The sequence below is a fragment of the Chlorocebus sabaeus genome, chromosome 25 (genome assembly GCF_047675955.1).
Source record: "Chlorocebus sabaeus isolate Y175 chromosome 25, mChlSab1.0.hap1, whole genome shotgun sequence".
Classification (NCBI taxonomy): Eukaryota; Metazoa; Chordata; class Mammalia; order Primates; family Cercopithecidae; genus Chlorocebus; species Chlorocebus sabaeus.
This window is the reverse complement of record NC_132928.1, coordinates 67,597,881-67,618,472: the sequence shown is the minus strand read 5'-3', so window position 1 is coordinate 67,618,472 and position 20,592 is coordinate 67,597,881. Positions and strand designations below refer to the sequence as shown.

Below are 20,592 nucleotides of genomic sequence, written 5' to 3'. Positions count from 1 at the left end.
AAATTATGTGTAAGAGGAATGGCAAGGAGACTGACTGTTAATTTAAGTGCTTGGCAACATTGAGAAATGAGGTGAGAAAGGACCAGAAATTGACAGCATTGTGGAATTGCAAGGCAGGAGCTTTATTTCATAGTCAAATCACCAAGGTGGAATCTCCCAGGCTCAGAAGTAAAGGAGGAAGAAGTGGCAATGGCTCAGACTTTTAAGACTGGAGTGGAGATGAAGGTTTATTGAAAAGAAATAAGTCAGAGGGTTTATGTTTTTTAAATTGTCATGACAGTGGCATCCTACTGCATAGCTTGCAGTGAGAAATTTGAGGCTAGGATTTAGGAGAAAGGTAAAGACTTGTGATAAAGAACGTGTAGCATCAGCTATAGGGAGATGCAAATTAAAAGTCTTAAGAAATGATAAAATCTCAAAGGAAGATACTAGGGAAAGATATAAGAGAATCTATATCTGTATCCACCTGAATGTATTTTTCCTCCACAGGTTGTCTGTAGATGAGAGATTCTGTGAGCTCACCTGTTGCCGTAGGTCCTTTCTTCAGGAGGTGTAGTGGGAAGAACACAGACTTTGGAGTCAAGCAACCTCTGGATTTGAACCAGGGCCAGCTGTGACTCTTAAACATGATCGTGAATGTAAAGTGCCTGCCTCCTAGGAGGCACACACCCAGTGTTAATTCTTTAGAGTGAAATGAGCATTTGAGGATTGACGGGAGGAAGAGGAACCAAAAAGGGAGTGATGGCAGGACCAAGTAGTGTGGGATTTCAGAATAAAGGACAGAGGAGTGCCAGTCAGTAGAGCCAAACCCTGAAGAAAGGTAGAGGAGAATGAGGACCAACAGGATTAGTTTTGTTTAATTTAGTAGATACTAAATTAAACAATTTCCGTGGACTACTAATTTCCATGAACTCGTGAACAACTCCATTGTTCTCTCATTTACCACCAGTAGAGTTGGGCACCAGGCAGGCATTCATTACATTTCAGTGGATAGATAGAAGGAAGAAAAAGTGTACTTTCAGAGGATATGTTTGTTACTTTTGCAGTTAGAAAAAAATATATTTTAAGTGAGTACACTTTCAGTAAAATATAGAGTATGTTATGATTGCAAGGGAATAATTAAAAATGGGAGTTGGAATTCTGAATCTCACCTTCTTCCAAATTGATCAATTGTTTTGTTTTATACCCAGCACACTGTTCTCTTCAGACACGAGAGAGCAATTAAGCAATTTTGAAACTATGAGCTGAAGCAACAGTGAATTTCAGTAAGTTTTAAAGTAGTACATCACTATTTCTTGATAGCTAGGTTTTTTTCTAAACTTACTCAATTAAAATGTCTCTCATTTTAGAAAATGAGCCAGAAATTCTGTTTCTAAGGAGTTGAAAACAATCCTTCATCCTAATAGAATACAAAGGAAAAAGAAATACCAAAATCTAGTCACAGTTCTCCAAAGAAACAGAGCCAAGAGCCAACAGGATGGATATATAGAGGTTTACTTAAGGAATTGTTTCATGCGATTGTGGAGGCTTGGCACTTTCAAAATCAGGGCGGGCCAGCAGGCTGGAGACCCAGGAAAGAGTTAGTGTTGCAGTTCAAATCCAAAGGCGCTCTGCTGGCAGAATTCCTTGTACTAGGGGAAGATAAGTCTTTTTCTATTAAAGCCTAAACTGATTGATTGATTGATTGATTGATTGGATGAGGCCCACCAATTTTATGGAAGGTAATCTGCTTTACTCAAAGTCTGCTGACTTAAACATGTTAATCTCATCTTAAAAAGAGAAAAAAAATACCTTCACAGAAACATTTAAGATAATGTTTGACTGTGTACCATGCCCCCCCCGCCTCACCCACAGTTTGACATGTAAAAGTAACCTTTCAAGTCCACTCCTTGTTAACTTGACACTCATATGCATCTCCTTATTCCATACTTAATCACCAAATAAAGAGAATAACAAGTTCATACTTCCACCTAACCTGATAAAATTATCCTGTGTACAACCAAAAAACACACTAACCTTTTCCCTAAAGGAGGATGCAAAGTCCTTGGATGTTGTTTACTCCTCTCCATGATATTCTATAATTTCAATACTGTGAGGTAAACAATACTTAATACTTAAATACTGTGATATGGAGTTAGTAATCTGGCTTGGCACAGTGGCTCACACCCTTAATCCCAGCACTTTGGGAGGCTGAGGTGGGTGGATCACTTAAGGTCAGGAGCTCAAGACCAACCTGGCCACCATGGTGAAACCCCATCTCTACTAAAAAAAAAAAAAAAAAAAAAAGAAAAAAAGATACAAAAATTAGCTGAGCATGGTGTCGCATGCCTGCAGCTACTTGGGAGGCTGAGGCAGCACGATCATTTGAACCCAGGAGGCAGAGGATGCAATGAGCCGAGATCACGCCTCTGCACTCCAGCCTGGGCACCGGAGTGAGACTCCATCTCAAAAAAATAAAGTCAGTAATCCGATGTTATATGATAAGGGGACAAGAAAGGAAAGAATACAAAGATACTTGCTTTTTGTATATCTATATATAGATATTCACACCCAAACATTCATAACAAAATAAGAAATACAACAATTACAGTCCTCATTTCTGTAACTGGTCACATGGTGGTAGCTGGTATTCGTGGCTGCCTCCTTCCACTACCCATTCTGTATTGCCTTTGCACTCATCTTGCAAGCTGATCATGGTTTACCTGGTGACCCAAACCTTCATTCTTCAGGTGCGTGGGCCATTCACAGTCCTGTATGGATTGTTGTCATTTTCGTCAACCGTAATCACAGGGCAGGGTACAGAGATGTCCTAAGGGATCTCCTTAAGCCAGACATACTCCTCCTCACCTCCATTGTGTAGTAGTTCCAGTTCCTCTTGGGCAGGATCAATCACCCCAGCTAACACTGTAACTCCTTTCCTTGCCTATTGATTCAGAGGTGTGAGGAGCCCAAAGTGACTGGGTGGCTGTCTTAACTTCCAGTTCAGTGGGACGGTTGTAATTTTTCATCTTGTAAATAATGTATTTGAGTTGGGATACATTTATTCTAAAATGCATATTATGAATATTGTACAGCAGATTCATTCACCTTGTGATAAAGTGAAATAGGGTGTTAAGCAGAAATAATGTGCAGATGTCTTTTATCATCAAATTAGGGGGCAAGATTCACTGATGCAGTATTCCTCAGTCTTAAACCCTATATTGATGTCTTTTCATTAAAAAAAAAAAAAAAATGCTACCAAAACATAAGTGCTGACTTAAAACATTTTTATTTTGATTTATTTAAATATGTACAAACATTATACTAGATATAAAACCTTTATGGTTATTATATTTCTTTACGAAACCCAGACTGATTACAGATAAGGAACAAGCAAAACTTCAAAAGCAGTAAAGTTGAAAATAACACTGAGTGAATGTAACGAATGGGTTTTGCCAGAACTAACTTGCTGCTGCAAGCAGGCATCTGGACAGCACTGGTGACTGCGATGCGGGCTGGTCTCAGCTCCCTGAGGGGCTTCTGCCCTGCAGAGGCCCTGCTCTCTCCCCACTGTGTATGAATCACATCGAAGCCTTTGCTCCCTCACAGCGTGCCTTGAGCACTTATTTAGGTGTCAAATATACCTCTGTTCTTTTCTCATTCACCCATGAATTCAAGCTATATACCTTTTAAATAACATTCTCTGTCTTATAGTTTCATGGTGCTAAACTCTCAAATTAGTAAGTAGTTGAGTCTTAATGACATAAAATGGTCTTATTTGTAAATTATCACTGCAAAAGAGAATTTGTTAGCCAACAAAATCAGAATGAATATGCTGATGAGACAATTGTGGATAAAGGCTGTCACGTTAACATGGGACACGCTAGCCTGTATAGCCAGACATGTTAATGAACCCACTAAAGTAAGTGCTTTGATTTTACTTGAAACAGTGGATGCCAGAAGTAATTACAAAACACAAACTAGAGCACTAAAATCACTTGTCAGTACTTAACTTGTTAAGCGGACATCCAGATAATTCTGAATATACTGTGTGTTAATTATTTTTCACATTATCATCAAGTTAAAAATTGTGAAGAACTCAGTCTTCCAAGAATATATCCAAGTACCCTCAGATATCTGAGGTCCCCAATTTGAAGAAACACTAATGTATTGGGAAAAAATACTAAATCTTGAAGACCTGGGTACAAGCCACTGTATTGTTGTGAACTCTGGCAAGTCACTTAACCACTCTGGGCATTGAGTTCCTGAGTTGTGCCCCGCTTCAGGCCCTGATTTGCTGGACTTCAGAGTTCATGCTCTTTCTTCAATCAAAAGGCCTTGAAATTCCAGAATCCTGTGTTGGGCTTATAGTTCAATCAGTACTCTTAAAAATGGGGTCCTGGCAAGAAAGCGTTATGTGATGGTGGTGATCCCCAGGAGGGATCACATTATTCTGTAAGATTATGCTGATTATAAAGCCCTCGTTTTCTTTCATTATAGATTCTGATTCCCAGCATAGCCACGAAGTGATGCCTCTCCTCTATCCTCTCTTTGTCTACCTCCATCTCAACCTGGTCCAAAACAGTCCGAAGAGCACAGTGGAAAGTTTTTACAGCCGCTTCCATGGAATGTTTCTGCAGAATGCTAGCCAGAAGGATGTCATTGAGCAGCTACAGACCACTCAAACCATCCAGGACATCCTATCTAACTTCAAGCTTCGAGCATTCCTAGATAACAAGTACGTGGTCCGTCTCCAAGAAGACAGCTACAACTACCTTATCCGCTACCTCCAAAGTGACAACAATACTGCCCTGTGCAAAGTCCTCACCTTACATATTCATCTTGATGTGCAGCCTGCCAAGAGAACAGACTATCAGCTATATGCCAGTGGCAGCTCCTCCCGCAGTGAGAACAACGGTTTGGAGCCCCCTGACATGCCCAGCCCTATTCTGCAGAACGAGGCTGCCCTAGAGGTCTTACAGGAGAGCATTAAGCGCGTCAAGGATGGGCCTCCCTCCCTCACTACCATCTGCTTCTATGCCTTCTATAACACAGAGCAGCTGTTGAACACTGCAGAAATCTCCCCCGATAGCAAGCTGCTTGCTGCTGGGTTTGACAACTCCTGTATAAAACTTTGGAGTTTACGATCCAAGAAGTTAAAATCAGAGCCCCATCAAGTAGACGTGTCCCGCATCCATTTGGCTTGTGATATTCTGGAGGCGGAGGTATGAATACCATTTTTTTCTTCCCTGTACCTGCCTTCCTAATTTCGTTAGAATGTCCTTACAAACATGACATATCTTAGAATGGACTTCCTAATTTTCCTCATCCTACAGCGGAAGCCACACTAATGCCATGTAACCTGTAGCCATTGAATTCCTGCACACGCCTAACCTAAGATGCAAAAACAATTTATAGCAACATTAACTTAACATTATTAGTGAATGGTCAGTATTTATACTATGTGAAATGTGGATAATAACACTAAGCCTAATGAAAGAACTGTAGCTAATATTGACTTTAGCTGAGATTTGCAGTAAATATACTCTTATGTGTGTGCACATTTGCTCAGGCGTAAATAATCGGTAGTAGGATAACTGAGTCGAAGGGCCTGCATTGTAAACGATAATGAATATTATTTTCCCCACAGAAGGTTGTGCCATTTCACAGTGTCAGCAACAGTAGTAAGAACACTGGCGTCCCTGTACCCTCACCACACTGGATGGTATTAGCTTTCTGAGGCCAGTGCATATCCTGTGGCTCGATGTTCCACAGGGTGTTCCCAGACCCCACTCGGAGAAGTAACACAAGAAGTAGAGTTGCCAGCTCCCCCGTCAGTCAGTGTTCAATCTTGTTTGACTTGTAACCGTTTAGGACAGTCATTGAAAAGGGCAGGCGCAGCTTGGATTTCAGGTCACCAAAATTCACTACCTTAGAAAAAATGTGGGCCAAGGAAGATAGAAATTAAACTTCACAGAACTAACTTTCCTTCAGAGTGGTCCTTCTTCAGGACCACTGGCTGTGGGCCAAAATATTTTTGTCTTATCACCACTGACATTCAGGTAGCTTTGCCTCACATTACTTTGGATGGAAAATTCTTTACACAATGTTGAAAAATTAAGGAGCAAAAAAATCAGTCTAATTAAATTACAGTTAATGATAAGGATGTTAAGAATATTGGGTACCCTAAATTAAACCAGTGTTTTCCTGTTCCTGTTTTCTGAGTCCGCTTCCAGTTAGGATGGCCTTTGAATTTTTGATTCTTGCAACCAAGACAGTGTAATTGAAGGATTTATGATAAGTAAAGAGTCTAGATTCCTGTGTAGAAGCTTTAATTTCTAGAATTTTATAGTTCTCTCCAAAATATTTTTTATTACATTCGTATTTGAATTTTCAAACACCTCTTTTCCTTGGAGACAGTTCTCTTTTTGGGAGTTCTTCTGATAAAACTGAGGAATACTGCCTGCATTTGCTTTCAATTTTCTGTAAATACAAAAAATAATTATTTATACTGACCTTATTAGCTTTGATGATACAGAGTGGATATTCTGTGCATTAAAAATTAATATTAAGGAAGATAGCATTATGACATCTGATAACAGTAGACCAAAATAAAACATTTTAAGACTCTGGCCACTACTGATAACTAGCTCTGTGACTTGTGCTGTGTATATTTCCGGGTATCAGGAGTGTATCTGAAGACTCAGAAGTGAGGAACCGCATGCAGAATTCCAGGAACTGAAAGAAATTAAGTTATGGCTGGAGTTAGGAGAGGGGCTAAGACAGGAAGTGATGTGGTGATACTGTCTTATATGAGCAATTACGGCAGCCAAACTAGAGTAGTGGCAGTGGCAAAGGAGACATGGACAGACTAGAGGAGAGCTCAGTTATTCGATTACTGTAGGGGACAAGGGAGAGAAAGCATCAATGGTGACATTTGTGTTTCAGGCTTAAACAGTTGGATGTCCCATCAAGAAGAGAGCAAAAGATGTCATTGGAATGGTGGTTTTGTTTAAACATTTCTGGCTTTCCATCCTTGTTCGTACTGAAAGTACTGTAGATGCTAGCTAGCCTCTGCCTTTTTTAAGAATAAACTTTTTTTTTTTAACTTAAGAACTAAAGCTGAGATTCTCCTATTCTGTTGTTGAGGGGCTTCCTGCATGGGATTTCTGCCTGCCCACCCATTTTATCACAGCAATTTGGGAAGTTTTCTTTTTGGTTTCTGACAAGTATTTGTGGGGGGGGAAGCCAGGCATAAATTAGTTATGATAGTTGGTGTTTAATGTTTCTCCAGTGAAAATTTGGACTTTTCTTTTTCCCTTGTAGAGTGCATAATTAAAACAGACTATTATTTTGAAATGAAAGATTGAATATTTAAAAAAAAGAGAGAGACTCTTAATACAGGAGCCACAAACTCATATAACTAGAGAAACCAAAGAGGTAAAAGCAAGTGGTGACGCCATATGGATTAATGAGATGATAGAAAGTACAAAATCACTATGTAAGTCAGATTAAAAAGCCAGCTTGCACTCTCTGCTTTCATCTTTTTGAAGCAATAACTATTACATAAATCAGTGAATACAATATTTCAACAGTATTTGAAATGGTGTTCGCACCCAGCAATTCCACTTCCAGACATATATCCAAGAGAATGGAAAACGTGCACACAGGCACTTGTACATGAATATTCATGGAAGCATTATTCACAATAGCCAAAAAATGGAAACAGTCCAAATGGCCATCAAGATGAATGAATAAATAAAATGTAGTGTGTGCATACAGTGGAATATTATTTGCCCATAAAAAGAAATGAAGCACTGATGCAGGCTGCAACATGGATGAACTTGAAAACTTTATGCTACGTGAAAGAAACCAGTCATAAAAGGTCACCTACTGTTATTCCTTTCATAGGAAATATCCAGATAGGCACGTCCGTAGAGACAGAGAGGAGAAGAGTGGTTGCCAAGGGCTGGGCAAGGAGAATAAGAGTGACCGCTAATGGGTGTGGCATTTCTTTGTGAGGTAATGAAAATGTTCTGTATTAGATAGTGGTGATCATTGCACAACTCTGTGAATGTACTAAAAATCATTGAATTGTACACTTTGAAAGAATTATATAGTATGTAATTATATCTCAGTTTAAAAAAAAAAAAGGAAAACTAACCAAAATCTTCTATGTAAGCATAAAATTTTCTGTTAATTATGCCAAATAAAACTGAATTCACAGCACTGTCCTGTAGCTTCTCTTGTCTCCCACTCGAAGATCATCTAGGTTAACCTTTGGAAAGGTGTTAAGTGACATAGCAGTCCCTTGCTTTTCACCTTGGTATGAGCAGCCCTCCTCCTGTTTCAGACACTGAGATGAAAAGTGAAACCTTCATTCTCCATCTTTTGTTCTATATGAAATGGAGATAGAAATGATATCTGGCCGGGTACAGTGGCCCACGCCTGTAATCCCAGCACTTTGGGAGGCTGAGGCAGGTGGATCATAAGGTCAGGAGTTCAAGACCAACCTGGCCGAGATGGTGAAACCCCATCTCTACTAAAACAAAAATTAGCTGGGCGTGGTGGCGGGCACCTGTAATCCCAGCTACTCAGGAGACTGAGGCAGGAGAATCACTTGAACCCGGGTGGCAGGGTTTGCAGTGAGCCGAGACCGCACCACTGCACTCCAGCCTGGGTGATAGATTGAGACTTCGTCTCAAAAAAAAAAAAAAAAAGAAATGATGTCCAACCTTTACCCCTGTTGATTGATACCTATGTATTTTTAATATTTGAGCAACATGGCAAAACCACAGAGATACCAAACCAAGGATTTGCTCTTCTTTCTTTTCAGCTATGTGTGCTACCCTCACCACTACCAGCACCTCCCACCTTAACTCAGCAATAAAACAGCTGTGTGCAATTCATTTATATATCTGGTGGTTTTCCCCTCAATCTGGTCTTCTTTAGGTTTGAAAAATAAAGAAGGCATATTAGCATCAATACTCAATTCTATAATCTGTGTGTAAAATTGTCATTTAGATTAATGCTATCCAATGGGAATATGGCATGAGCCTTATAGTAATTTAAATTTTTCTAGTAGCCACATCTAAAAAGGTTAAAAATTTGTTAAAATTAATTTTAATGATGTATTTCATTCAAACTAATACGAACAAATTATTTCAGCATAGAAGCAATATAAAAAAATTATTCATGAAATCTGTTACATACATCTCTTTTGGTCCTAAGTTTTAGAAATCTGATACGTATTTTACACGAACAGCACATGTCGATTCACGCTAGCCAGTATCCAGCTTTTCTGTTCTAGTTCAGGCTGCTGTCATCTCTCACATAGGTAGCAGTGATTCACTTGCTTCCAAGTCTAATCTACTCATAAGTCCAGCCAAATTTAATGTCTTCCTGTTCCACTGACAGCTAATGAGAGAATAGATGGAGGCTAAATTCCAGACCCCGAGAAAGGACCCCTGGTCTGGGGGAAACGTGAGCGTGAGCTCTGAGGTCGTTGGAGCCGCCGAGTCCAGGAGCAGACAGCCATAGCAAATCTGAGGTTTTAGGGACTCCACAGTCCAGAGCAAGGGCAGCAAACTACAGCACAAGGGGGGCATGAGATGATACGTGATCTCTTTCTGTTTATTTTTCTTTTTAAATTTCTATTTCATGTATGTTTCATAATGTACAGAATAAGATTTATTATTACATGAATATGCTTTACAAATTAAACATTTCTATTTGGGATGCATACCCAATTACTGTGGAGTGTGCAGGCTGAATCGTAGGGTATGGTATTATCCTGTCGGCAGGAGAGAGAAGTGAGAACCTGTGGGGTTGGGCCCTTGTAAATCAGCTGCTCGACTGCTCTGAGGCCCGCGTGGGACTGGTTGAGCCACACAGAAAATGTGGCTGGGTTATTTTAAGCTGTGGTCCTGGCAGAGGGCTGACAGTGATAGCTAGCAGGAACATTCTGGTTTCTCCATTCCTTGGTCTACAGAGTCAGCTGGGCACGTTTCCACCAGCCCGGGACTATCATCAAGATCCCTGGGGAGCGCCAGCTGTACTCCCAGCCCGTGCTCCTAGCCCATGCACCTCTCCATCTCCAACTGTGATGCCTTAACCACTGCAGAGGTGAAGGCCACTTCCATAGCTTCTTGTTCCAAATGAAGACCACTTACCCCTCAGAGGCAGTAATATGTCCTTTAATTCACAGTTAACTTTCAAAGGATCTTTGTTTAATTCATCTGGTGTCATTTTTGTTCCCACAGCCTTTATATAAACTTTCTGGTGTAGAGCAGTGAGTCATTCTTGAAATTTTAAAGTGTTGTTGTAACTTCTTTGGAAAGGAAAATTACTAATATTTTTGGTAGCACTCAGTTGAACCTTCAGCTCCCAAATACTTATGTATTTTTAATGTTGAGTGTTTGGAATAGCCATTTTGAATATTCATGAACATCAGTGTTTATTTTCTCTCAACTTTTTCTTAAATATGTACACATGGGAGGCATTCATTTTATTTTGAATTTAACCATTTTCAAGTAGGAAAAAAAAGGGTGCCCTTTTCTTATACAAGAACCTAAGGCTGCCGCAATGAACCAACAAAGGTGACTGGTTCAGGAATCTTCATCATACTCCTTTCTTCTGGTATTTAATTAAAACCCATTTTAATTGATGAATTCTGGGACAGAAGAGACAGCTGTAGTTTTGAGGAGTTTATCTGTGAGGGAATAAAGGGAAATGAATTTTGAAAACAGATGGTATACTTGTAGGGAGGGGACCAAGAAAGGGGACTCTTTCCGAGTACCATTAGTTGCCGTCTTTTCTGTCCTCACACACAGGAAATTATTTCGAAGAATCACATGAATCGCTTGGCTTTGCTTAAAGCACTTCTGAATCCACGCCTTGTTTGGTTACTTTGGGGGAAATGTTTTTTGAGACCCTCCAGAAAGTCACTTTAAAAACTTCATTCTGATTTATTTTGAGACACCAAGCAGTTTGTGGCTGGTCACCAGGCAGTGGGGGCTGTGATTTACTAGTAACTGTACCTTTCTAGCTTACTGTTAATTATTAAAACATCCAGGTTTTATTTTGGCTAAACTCCTCTGACAGTTCTGGGTTTTGTTTGTTTGTATTTGTTTTTGTTTTGGGGTTTCTTTGGCACAGGGTCTCACTCTGTCCCCCAGGCTGGAGTGCAGTGGTGCCATCAAAGTTCACTGCAGCCTGGACTTCCCAGGCTCAAGGGCACCTCCTACCTTAGCCTCCCAAGTGTCTGGGACCACAGGCATGCGCCACCATGCCCAGCTAATTTTTTACATTTTTTGGTAAAGAGTCTCCCTATATTGCCCAGGCTGGTCTCCAACTCCTGAGCTCCAGTGATCCTCCCGCCTTGGCGTCCCAAAGTGTTGGGACTACAATGAGAGCCACCATGCCTGAACTAATAGTTGTGTGTTAATCCTAATGTGAGGCTGCGCGCGGTGGCTCACGCCTGTAATCCCAGCACTTTGGGAGGCCGAGGCGGGTGGCTCACCTGGAGTCGGGAGTTCGAGACCAGCCTGACCAACATGGAGAAACCCCATCTCTATTAAAAATACAAAATTAGCCAGGTGTGGTGGCACATGCCTGTAATCCCAGCTACTTGGGATGCTGAGGCAGAAGAATCGCTTAAACCCAGGAGGCGGAGGTTGTGGTGAACCAAGATCACGACGTTGTACTCCAGCCTGGGCAACAAGAGCGAAACTCTGTCTGAAAAAAAACCAAAAATCTTCAAGTGATACCACATCTGCCTTCATGTGTTGCATGCATCATTAACCCCCATCATGGGAGTAAGGGACTAATGTCAGGACTTGACAAAATATTGTTGTCAGTTAAATGGAGTAAAAACGGAGAGCAGTATGGCTTATAAAGCAGCTAAAACTGACAGATGAAGGCAATGCCCAAAGAAAAGAAGAATCTAAGAGCCTCACAGAAATTCAAAAGTAAACATTTTCAAATGGCACACATCAGAAGTAACCATACAAGCTATCCTCAATCGAAGGGTAAGGTCCACAGTCATCACTCTATAATGGCCTTGCATTTCTGCATCTTTTAATCTGATATAGTCTGAGCTGCAAGGTGAATTTAAGGAGAGCAATTTGTAAGTCGTAAGAGACTTTTATTCAGTTATGAGTTATCTTCCAGGGGCAAGGCCACTGTCATTTGCTGGATAGATGCTATTTCCCAAGCAGTCTCAGTTCTCTGCTTTTTTTTCTCCTGGACTTGTTTTCCTTGTCAGACCACTGAACATTTTTTTCTTGTGTTTATTTTCCCACCCCACCCCAATGTTCCCAGGATGATGAGGATGATAATGCAGGCACAGAGATGAAGATACTGCGGGGACACTGCGGACCAGTGTATAGCACGAGGTTCCTCGCGGACAGCTCAGGGTTGCTCTCTTGTTCTGAAGACATGTCCATCAGATACTGGGATCTGGGGAGTTTCACCAACACTGTGCTGTACCAAGGACATGCCTATCCTGTGTGGGATCTGGACATCAGTCCATATAGCCTGTACTTCGCCAGCGGGTCCCACGACCGCACCGCCAGGCTGTGGTCATTTGATCGGACGTACCCGCTGAGGATATATGCAGGACACCTGGCAGATGTGGACTGTGTCAAATTCCACCCTAATTCAAACTACTTGGCCACGGGCTCAACCGACAAGACCGTCCGGCTGTGGAGCGCTCAGCAGGGGAACTCGGTGAGGCTTTTCACAGGCCACCGCGGCCCCGTGCTTTCTCTAGCCTTTTCTCCCAACGGTAAGTACTTGGCATCTGCTGGCGAGGACCAGCGGTTGAAGCTGTGGGACTTGGCCTCTGGGACCCTTTATAAAGAGCTGAGAGGCCACACAGACAATATCACCAGCCTCACCTTCAGTCCAGACAGTGGCTTGATTGCCTCTGCCTCCATGGACAACTCGGTGCGCGTCTGGGACATCAGGAACACTTACTGCAGTGCACCTGCCGACGGCTCCTCCAGCGAGCTCGTGGGCGTGTACACCGGGCAGATGAGCAACGTCCTGAGCGTGCAGTTCATGGCCTGCAACCTTCTTCTGGTGACTGGAATTACACAAGAAAATCAGGAACATTAATTTTTTAACTTTGTGGGAACGGACTGGGGTAACGGTGGAAAGCCTCCAGTTGCAATCCTTTAATGAGCTGAGATTGAATCATTGACTGTGAAAGAGCCCCCTCCTCCCCTCTCTCCTGGGCCCTCATTCCGGGCAGGTCCCCCATCACTCAGCCCCGCAGTGTTGAAGGCCAAGGTTGGGGAGGGGGGCAGAAGCGAGGCAATGATGAGTGACCAATAATTAGGATGCCCTGGAGGTCACTCACAAGTCCTCATGAAGATCCTACCGTGACCTCGCGCATGCGAGCACCTTCCTGTCTCTGTCGCATTCTCCCCATCTGACCGGGCCTGGGTTTGGTTAGAGGGTGGCTGTAGAGCACCCTCAGGAGAAGCGGTGCCGCAGGGGTCACGCGTGGTCCAGCCCTCGGGTGCGAGGGAAGTGCTTGTTGGCAGAGGGATGCGGGGCGGGAACGAGGAAAGGGGAGGGGATGATCCTGGCAAATAGTCTTTCCTTTTCCATAATTACAGAGAACCAGGATTTTTTTAATTATTGTTATTATAATTATAATTATTATTATTATTGAGATGAGGAAACCTAGCACTGGCAGAGGGCACCTTCTCTGCTTTTAATCTTTCAGGTTTGACTCCTGGCACTGGCTTTGATACTTGGAATTTTGAGGTTCAGGGAATTCAGAGAATTTGGTAGCACAGTGTATTGGGAGAAAGGGAAATTTCGGGTGACAGATTGATCACCCCGGCTGACATGTTTCTGGAAGCGGGTGGGTGGGTTTGACTGAGAACATTTTGGGCTCCTGCAGTGATGGTGGGAAAGAAAAATTCTTTCCATAGCTGCACTTCTCTTAATCATTCTCTCCCCTCAAAAGAAAGATTATGATAAAGAATAATTTGGAGTAATAAGTAACAAGATAGAATTAGAAAAATGTTGAATTTCCAAATCACCATTCAGAGGTGTGGCTTTTTCCACGTCTTTTTCTCCTGCAATGAACTGCTCCCACGTCCTGCACTGCAATACCAGTCTAATGAACACGTTGTGAAACGAATCGTAAGTATGTACGCACGCATATCAAACTATGCTCTGAGGATAAAGCAAGTTCTAATTTGTGGAAAAAGGATTAAATATTTCTGTTTTCTGAAAAGAGTTATTTTGTATTTTGTTTTCTATTAAAATGTATTTAGTTTCAAAAAAAAAAAAAAAAAAGTGTTGGCATCTCATTTCAACTCTGAGGACAGGCGGGTGAGTGTTCCGTCCTGGGATGGTGTGCCTCTCACCTCTCATCAGGGCAATAACCCGTCGGTCACCTAGGCCACACTGTCCCCAGCGAAGGTGCATTTTTATCTGTTCTTGGATTCTGTTTAGCTTACTTTGAATCATGATTCCCTTAGTATTCGCTTGGATTATTGATGGCATTTAATGCTATTTGTACATCCAAGATTGATAGTTGCTGACTGGAGACAACATGTATTTTACCATCTAGAGTCATTTGATGAGATCCTACTTCTCGCTTCCTTCAAAGACCCCACTATAAAATCTCCAAGGGGCATAAGAACTGGGCTGTTAAATAAATTCAAACTATGTATGGAACAGTTCCAGATAAAGGACTCATTCAAAGTAAAGTGAACTTCAAAACATAATTTTCTCAGCCGGGTGTAGTGGCTCACATTTGTAATCCCAGCACTTTGGGAGGCTAAGGAGGGCAGATCACCCAAGGTCAGGAGTTTGACACCAGCCTGGCCAACATGGCGAAACCTCGTCTCTACTAAAAATACAAAAATTAGCCTGGCGGGCGCCTGTAATCCCAGCTACTCAGAAGGCTGAGGCAAGGAGAATCACTGAACCTGGGAGGCAGAGGTTGCAGTGAGCTGAGATCGAATCACCGCACTCCAGCCTGGGAGACAGAGCGAGCCTGTCTCAAAAAACAAAAACAAAAACAAAAAAAAAACATAATTTTCTGACAAGGACACCAAGAATCATTAAGAAGTTAAGTAGGAAGACTAGAATTCTAGCCAGTTTTTTTTTACTTGAACCTACAACGCTGATTAATCAGAAATGTTTCTTATTTATAAAATCCATGTATTTGAGACACTGGAAGAAGGGTCCTTTGGTAGTAGCCTGATGGCATCACCGTCCATGTGTTCTGCAAGTAAAGCCTGGTGTTCAAATGTCTTCTGATCTGTAATAAGCAAACTCTTAGGCGAGATGCTGTGGTATATTACCAGAAACAACAAAATCTCTAAGTTGGACAGAATTATTCTCTGAAGTGAAGGTATATCTCTGACAGGATGATTTGGAAAGGTTTTGTGTGGGGGGGGCGGTTAGTGCAGAATCTCCATTAAACACAAACTGTATGAGATGAGTCTTCACCTCACCAGTCATGTCCATACCTTGTGATTTAACTTCAAGCTCTTCATGAGCTTAGTGGGCTTTGCGTTTTTTTAAAGGAACATATTTTAATGTAGGATAATTTGACTTTATAGACTGCCCATCAAAACTCTCCCAAATTCCTAAAAGTATCAAGAGGGATGTGCGCATGTGCCTGTGTCCACTCGAGTGCTTGAAGGTGTGGTCACGCTCTAGAGATTGCACTCTTTTCTCCAAAGGGTAGGCGTTTGGGACTTGCACCGTTTTGTAGACATACTTAATGCGCAGCAATGCTCTGTTACTCTTCCACGTCTGACATGGAATAGTCACAGGTCTTGAATATGCTCCATAGATTCAGTATCCTTAGGTTCTAGCAGGAGGGTATAGCCATAGATATAGAAAAATATTTTTTAAAAACCTCCAAAAAAGAAAGAAGGATATTTAATAAGCATGTAGGTAGTACTTACCATGGGCCAGAAACTGCTCCAAGAGGTTTATGAAAATTAACTTATTTTATCTCAGAAACCCTCTGAAGGGAGTGTATTTTTATCCCCATTTCACAGATGAGGAGTCCGAGGTGCTGAAGGATTAAGTCACTTGCCAAGCATCACAGCTGGTCGTCGAGGAGGCCAGATTTTAACCTGGGCATTCTGGCTGCAGAACTCCTGCTTTTGTCCCTACTCTGTTGTCTCCCTTCATTCCTGCAGGACCAGGTAAAGACGGAACTGAGGTTAGGAGTAACCAAATGTTCCCGGCCAAAGTTACAAGACTCTTGCTTCCCTCTGCCCAATAAACTAGCAGCAACAAGCAGGATTAGGACCTGGCAGTAAGAACAGACCTAAATAATATATGGCTAAAAGAAACTTCAGGCCATACGCAGTGGCTCATGCCTGTAATCCCAGCACTTTGGAGGCCAAGGTGGGCAGATCACCTGAGGTGAGGAGTTCGAGACCAGCCTGGCCAACATGGTGAAACCCTGTGTCTACTAATACTAAAAAATGAGCTGGGCCCACGTGGTGGTGCATGCCTATAATCCCAGCTACTTGGGAGGCTGAGGCAGGAGAATCACTGGAACCCGGGAGGCGGAGGTTGCAGTGAGCCGAGATCGTGCCACTGCACTCAACAGAGTGAGGTTCCATCTCAAAAAAAAAAAAAAAAACAAAACTTCAGAATATTTTGTTATTCTGAACCACAATGATAAATCTCTGAAATGTGTATAAGGTGAGGAAGTGTTTAAGCAGCTGAGGCCAGGCATGGTGGCTCACACCTGTAATCCCAGCACTTTGGGAAGTTGAGGCAGGATTACTTGAACCCAGGAGTTGAAGACCAGCCTGGGTAACATAGTGAGACCCTATCTCTACAAAAATTTTTTTAAAAATAGCAGGGCGTGGTGGCTTACTACTGTGGTCCCAGCTACTTGGGAGGCTGAACTGGGAGGATCACATAAGCCTGGGAGGTTGAGCCTGCAGTGAGCCATGATGACACCACTGCACTCCAGCCTGAGAGACAACACAAGACCCTGTCTCGTAAAACAAAATTTTTAATAAAATGTGAAAATAACCAGCTGAAATTTCTTAGAATGACAGACTCAGAAAATCAGACTGTAATGTTAATTTAGCAAGAGACTGGCCACATGGAAGAAAATTAAAGCAATGAATAAAGATGAAACAGGGAACAATTTAAAGTTTTTGTATTCAAGATTCAGCTTCTAAGGATATGATTACCACCTTTCTGTTTGTTTTATTTACATGTTTAAAATGTCTTGGTGGCATAAGAAAATGTATTGAGCATGGTAGGCTTCTGATTTTGTTATTGCCCAGATTGGTGTTTTTAAGTGTACGGATTAAAAGATTAGTCTGTGCTTCAACTTGGCTCTCAGTCACATATTTTAGAAAGGTATTCATTATCTACCCAGCCCAGACCAAAAATTCTTCTTTTTTTTTTTTTTTTTTTTTTTTTTTGGAGACAGAGTCTTGCTGTGTCACCCAGGCTGGAGTCTAGTGGCGTGATCTCAGCTCATGCAACCTCCACCTCCCTGGCTCAAGCAATTCCGCTTCCTCAGCCTCCCGAGTAACTGGGATTACAGGTACATACCACCATACATGGCTAATTTTTTGTAATTTTAATAGAGACAGGATTTCACCGTGTTGGCCAGACCAGTCTCGAACTCTTAACCTCAGTCAATCCACCTGCCTCGGCCTCCCAAAGTGCTGGGATTACAGGAATGAGCCACCGCACCTGGCCAAAAATTCATATTATTGACACCTACATAGCAGCAAAGTGAGTCTGAAACTGCATTGTGCTAAACAGAAAGTCTCTATTATAAAATTTAAGGAACACACTTTTTTTTTTGGAAACGAAGTCTCACTCTGTCACCCAGGCTGGAGTGCAGTGGCATGATCTTGGCTCACTGCAACCTCTGCCTCCCGGGTTCAAGCAATTCTCCTGCCTCAGCCTCCCAAGCAGCTGGGATTACAGGCATGTACAATCACACCTGGCTGATTTTTGTATTTTTAGAAGAGACGGGGTTTCATCATGTTGGCCAGACTGGTCTCAAATTCCTGACCTCAGGTGATCCACTTGCCTCGGCCTCCCAAAGTGCTGGGATTATAGGCGTGAGCCACTGCGCCCAGCCAGGAACACAAATGTTTCTTGTCAATTTGACCAATTGAAGGACAACTTACTAACTTAGCTATGATCGACTGAAATCTCTAAAAGAATTTTTTATTTAATCTTTTTTTGAGACAGAACCTCACTCTGTCTGCCCAGACGAGTATAGTGGTGTGAACACGGCTCATTGCAACCTTCGCCTCCTAGACTCAAGTGATCCATCTCAGTCTCCCAAGTAGCTGGGACCACAGACTTGCACACCATGCTAGGCTAGTTTTTTAATTTTTGTAGAAATGAGGTCTCTCACTATATTGTCCAGTCTGGTCTCAAACTCCTGGGCTCAAGCAATCCTCCCACCTCAGTCTCCCAAAGTGCTGGGATTATAGGCATGAGTCACTGTACCTGGCCTAAAAGAAATTTGTATATAAAAAATGTGAGTTTCTACTATGAGTGGACATTGTATCCGTGGGTAGAAATATAGTGGAAAGCAAAACTGATATAGTCCCTGACTTGAGTTTATAGTTTAGAGAGGGAGACAGGTTTTTGTTTTTGCTTTTGTTTGTTTGTTTTTTGAGATGGAATTTTGCTCTTGTCACCCAGGCTATAGTGCAATGGTGCAATCTTGGCTCACTGCAACCTCCGCCTCCCAGGTACAAGCTATTCTCCTGCCTCAGCCTCCTGAGTAGCTGGGATTACAGGTGCGCACCACCACGCCCGGCTCATTTTTGTGTTTTTAGCAGAGACGGGGTTTCACCATATTGGTCAGGCTGGTCTTGAACTCCTGACCACAAGTGATCCACCTGCTTCAGCCTCCCAAAGTGCTGGGATTACAGGCGTCAGCCACCGAGCCCGGCTGAGAGACAGGTATTAATCAAAAACACCATAAAGATATAATTTCAAACTATAGTAAGTACAATCCAGTGTGTTGTGGAAATATATACCAGGGGATCTAATTTAGATTAAGTATTCAAAGAAGGCTTCTCTGAGGAAGTAGTAATTAAGCTTATACCTAGAGGATAAGTAGGAGTTAGTCAGGCGGAGTTGAATGGTGTGCAGACCCCAAAATGAGAAAGAGACTGGTTCACTCAAAGAAGCCCAGTGGGACTGAGGCAGTGTAAGAGAAGGTTGGACAGTTGGCAGGGCCTTGGGCACCAGCGGGAGTTTGGTTTTATCTTCAATGGCATGGAAGCCATTGAAGGATGTTGAAGAGGACAGTGATGTGATCCAGCCTATCCCTGGGTATCATCAGTGACAGGAGGACAGAGACAGCAGATTTACAACTGCAATTCCACTTTAACATAGGATAACTCAACATTCACTGAGCCTGATCTGTGCCAAACACGTCAGGGCACAGCTGATGATGGATACCAGCAGCCCGTGGGGCAATCGACTCAGTGAGGCCTCCAACCAGTAACTCATAAGGACGCGAATCCTGTCACCAACCACTTGAGTGAGTTTGGATGCAGATCCTGCCCAACTTCAGCTTTCAGATGAGACCAAAGCCCTGGCTGACACCTTGATTGCAGACTGGTGGCAGGCCTGGAGGCAGAGGCTCCCAGCTCAGGCATGCCCAGATTCCTGACCACAGAAGCCATGAGGTGACCAGGTGACTCACACCTGTAATCCCAGTACTTTGGGAGGCTTAGGCAGGCAGATCCCTTGAGCCCATTAGTTTGAGATCAGCCTGGACAACCTGGTGAAACCCTGTTTCTTTTTAAAATATATATATATATAGCTGGGTGTAGTGACATGCAGCTGTAGTCCCAGCTACTTGGGAGGCTGAGGTGGGAGGATCACCAGAGCCTGGGAGGTTGAGGCCACACTGAGCCAAGATTGCACCACTGCACTTAAGCTGGGTAACAGTGAGACTCTGTCAAAAAGAGAAGGAAGGAAGGAAGGGAGGGAGGGAGGGAAGGAAGGAAGGAAATGCAGCAATATATAACTATCCTGTCTGTCTGGCTGCACAGCCCATTCTTTTTACTGCTATGCTATAGAAAATAAAATATTAATTTTTTTAAATCACTGGCAACTGTAAGGAACGTAGATTGGAGGACGTAAGAATGAGAGCAAGGAGACCGGTTACAATCATCATAAAAGGGAGGGACAAGGGTGATGTGGATCACAATGGAAGTGGAGAGCATGGACAGGTCCAATGAGCACTTTAGAGGCAGGATTAGCTGGACGTTGTATCAGGGTCGAATGTGGGAAGGGAGGAGAAAAAAGAATTATGGATGACCCACATCTTTCTGTTATGAGCAACTTGGATAGGGTTGCCATGTATTGTGGTGCACAACTACAGAAAGAGGAGGTTCAGGGAAATGGATCAAGAGGAGGTTCAGGGGAAAGGATCAAGAGTTCAGTTTTCAACTTCCTAAGTGTGAGATGCTTTATCAGAGAACTATGTGAAGATAGCAGCTAGGCACTTGGGGAGACATACCTGGAGCTCAGGAGAAGCCTGGGCTTGTGCTCATTTGGGAATTGTTTCCGTTTGAGTGCTTTCTGCTACAAGGGACCGAAATCTGACTC

General features: G+C 42.6%; 1 protein-coding gene across 4 annotated transcripts in view; it reads left to right on the top strand.

Annotated features, from left to right (window-relative positions):
• TAF5L (TATA-box binding protein associated factor 5 like) overlaps positions 1-14,235 on the top strand; it is a 33,089-nt gene extending 18,854 nt beyond the window's left edge. For 2 of the 4 annotated variants that reach the window (XM_007989757.3, XM_007989758.3), the window contains exons 4-5: positions 4,480-5,204; positions 12,301-14,235. In XM_007989757.3, coding sequence (XP_007987948.1) covers positions 4,480-5,204; positions 12,301-13,098 — 1,523 coding nt within the window. In that variant the 3' untranslated portion in view covers positions 13,099-14,235. Of the gene's footprint in view, positions 1-1,190; positions 1,266-4,479; positions 5,211-12,300 lie in introns of those variants that run through there. The other 2 variants (XM_007989759.3, XM_073011845.1) reach the window with 2 other exon arrangements.
• The last annotated feature ends 6,357 nt before the right edge of the window (positions 14,236-20,592 follow it).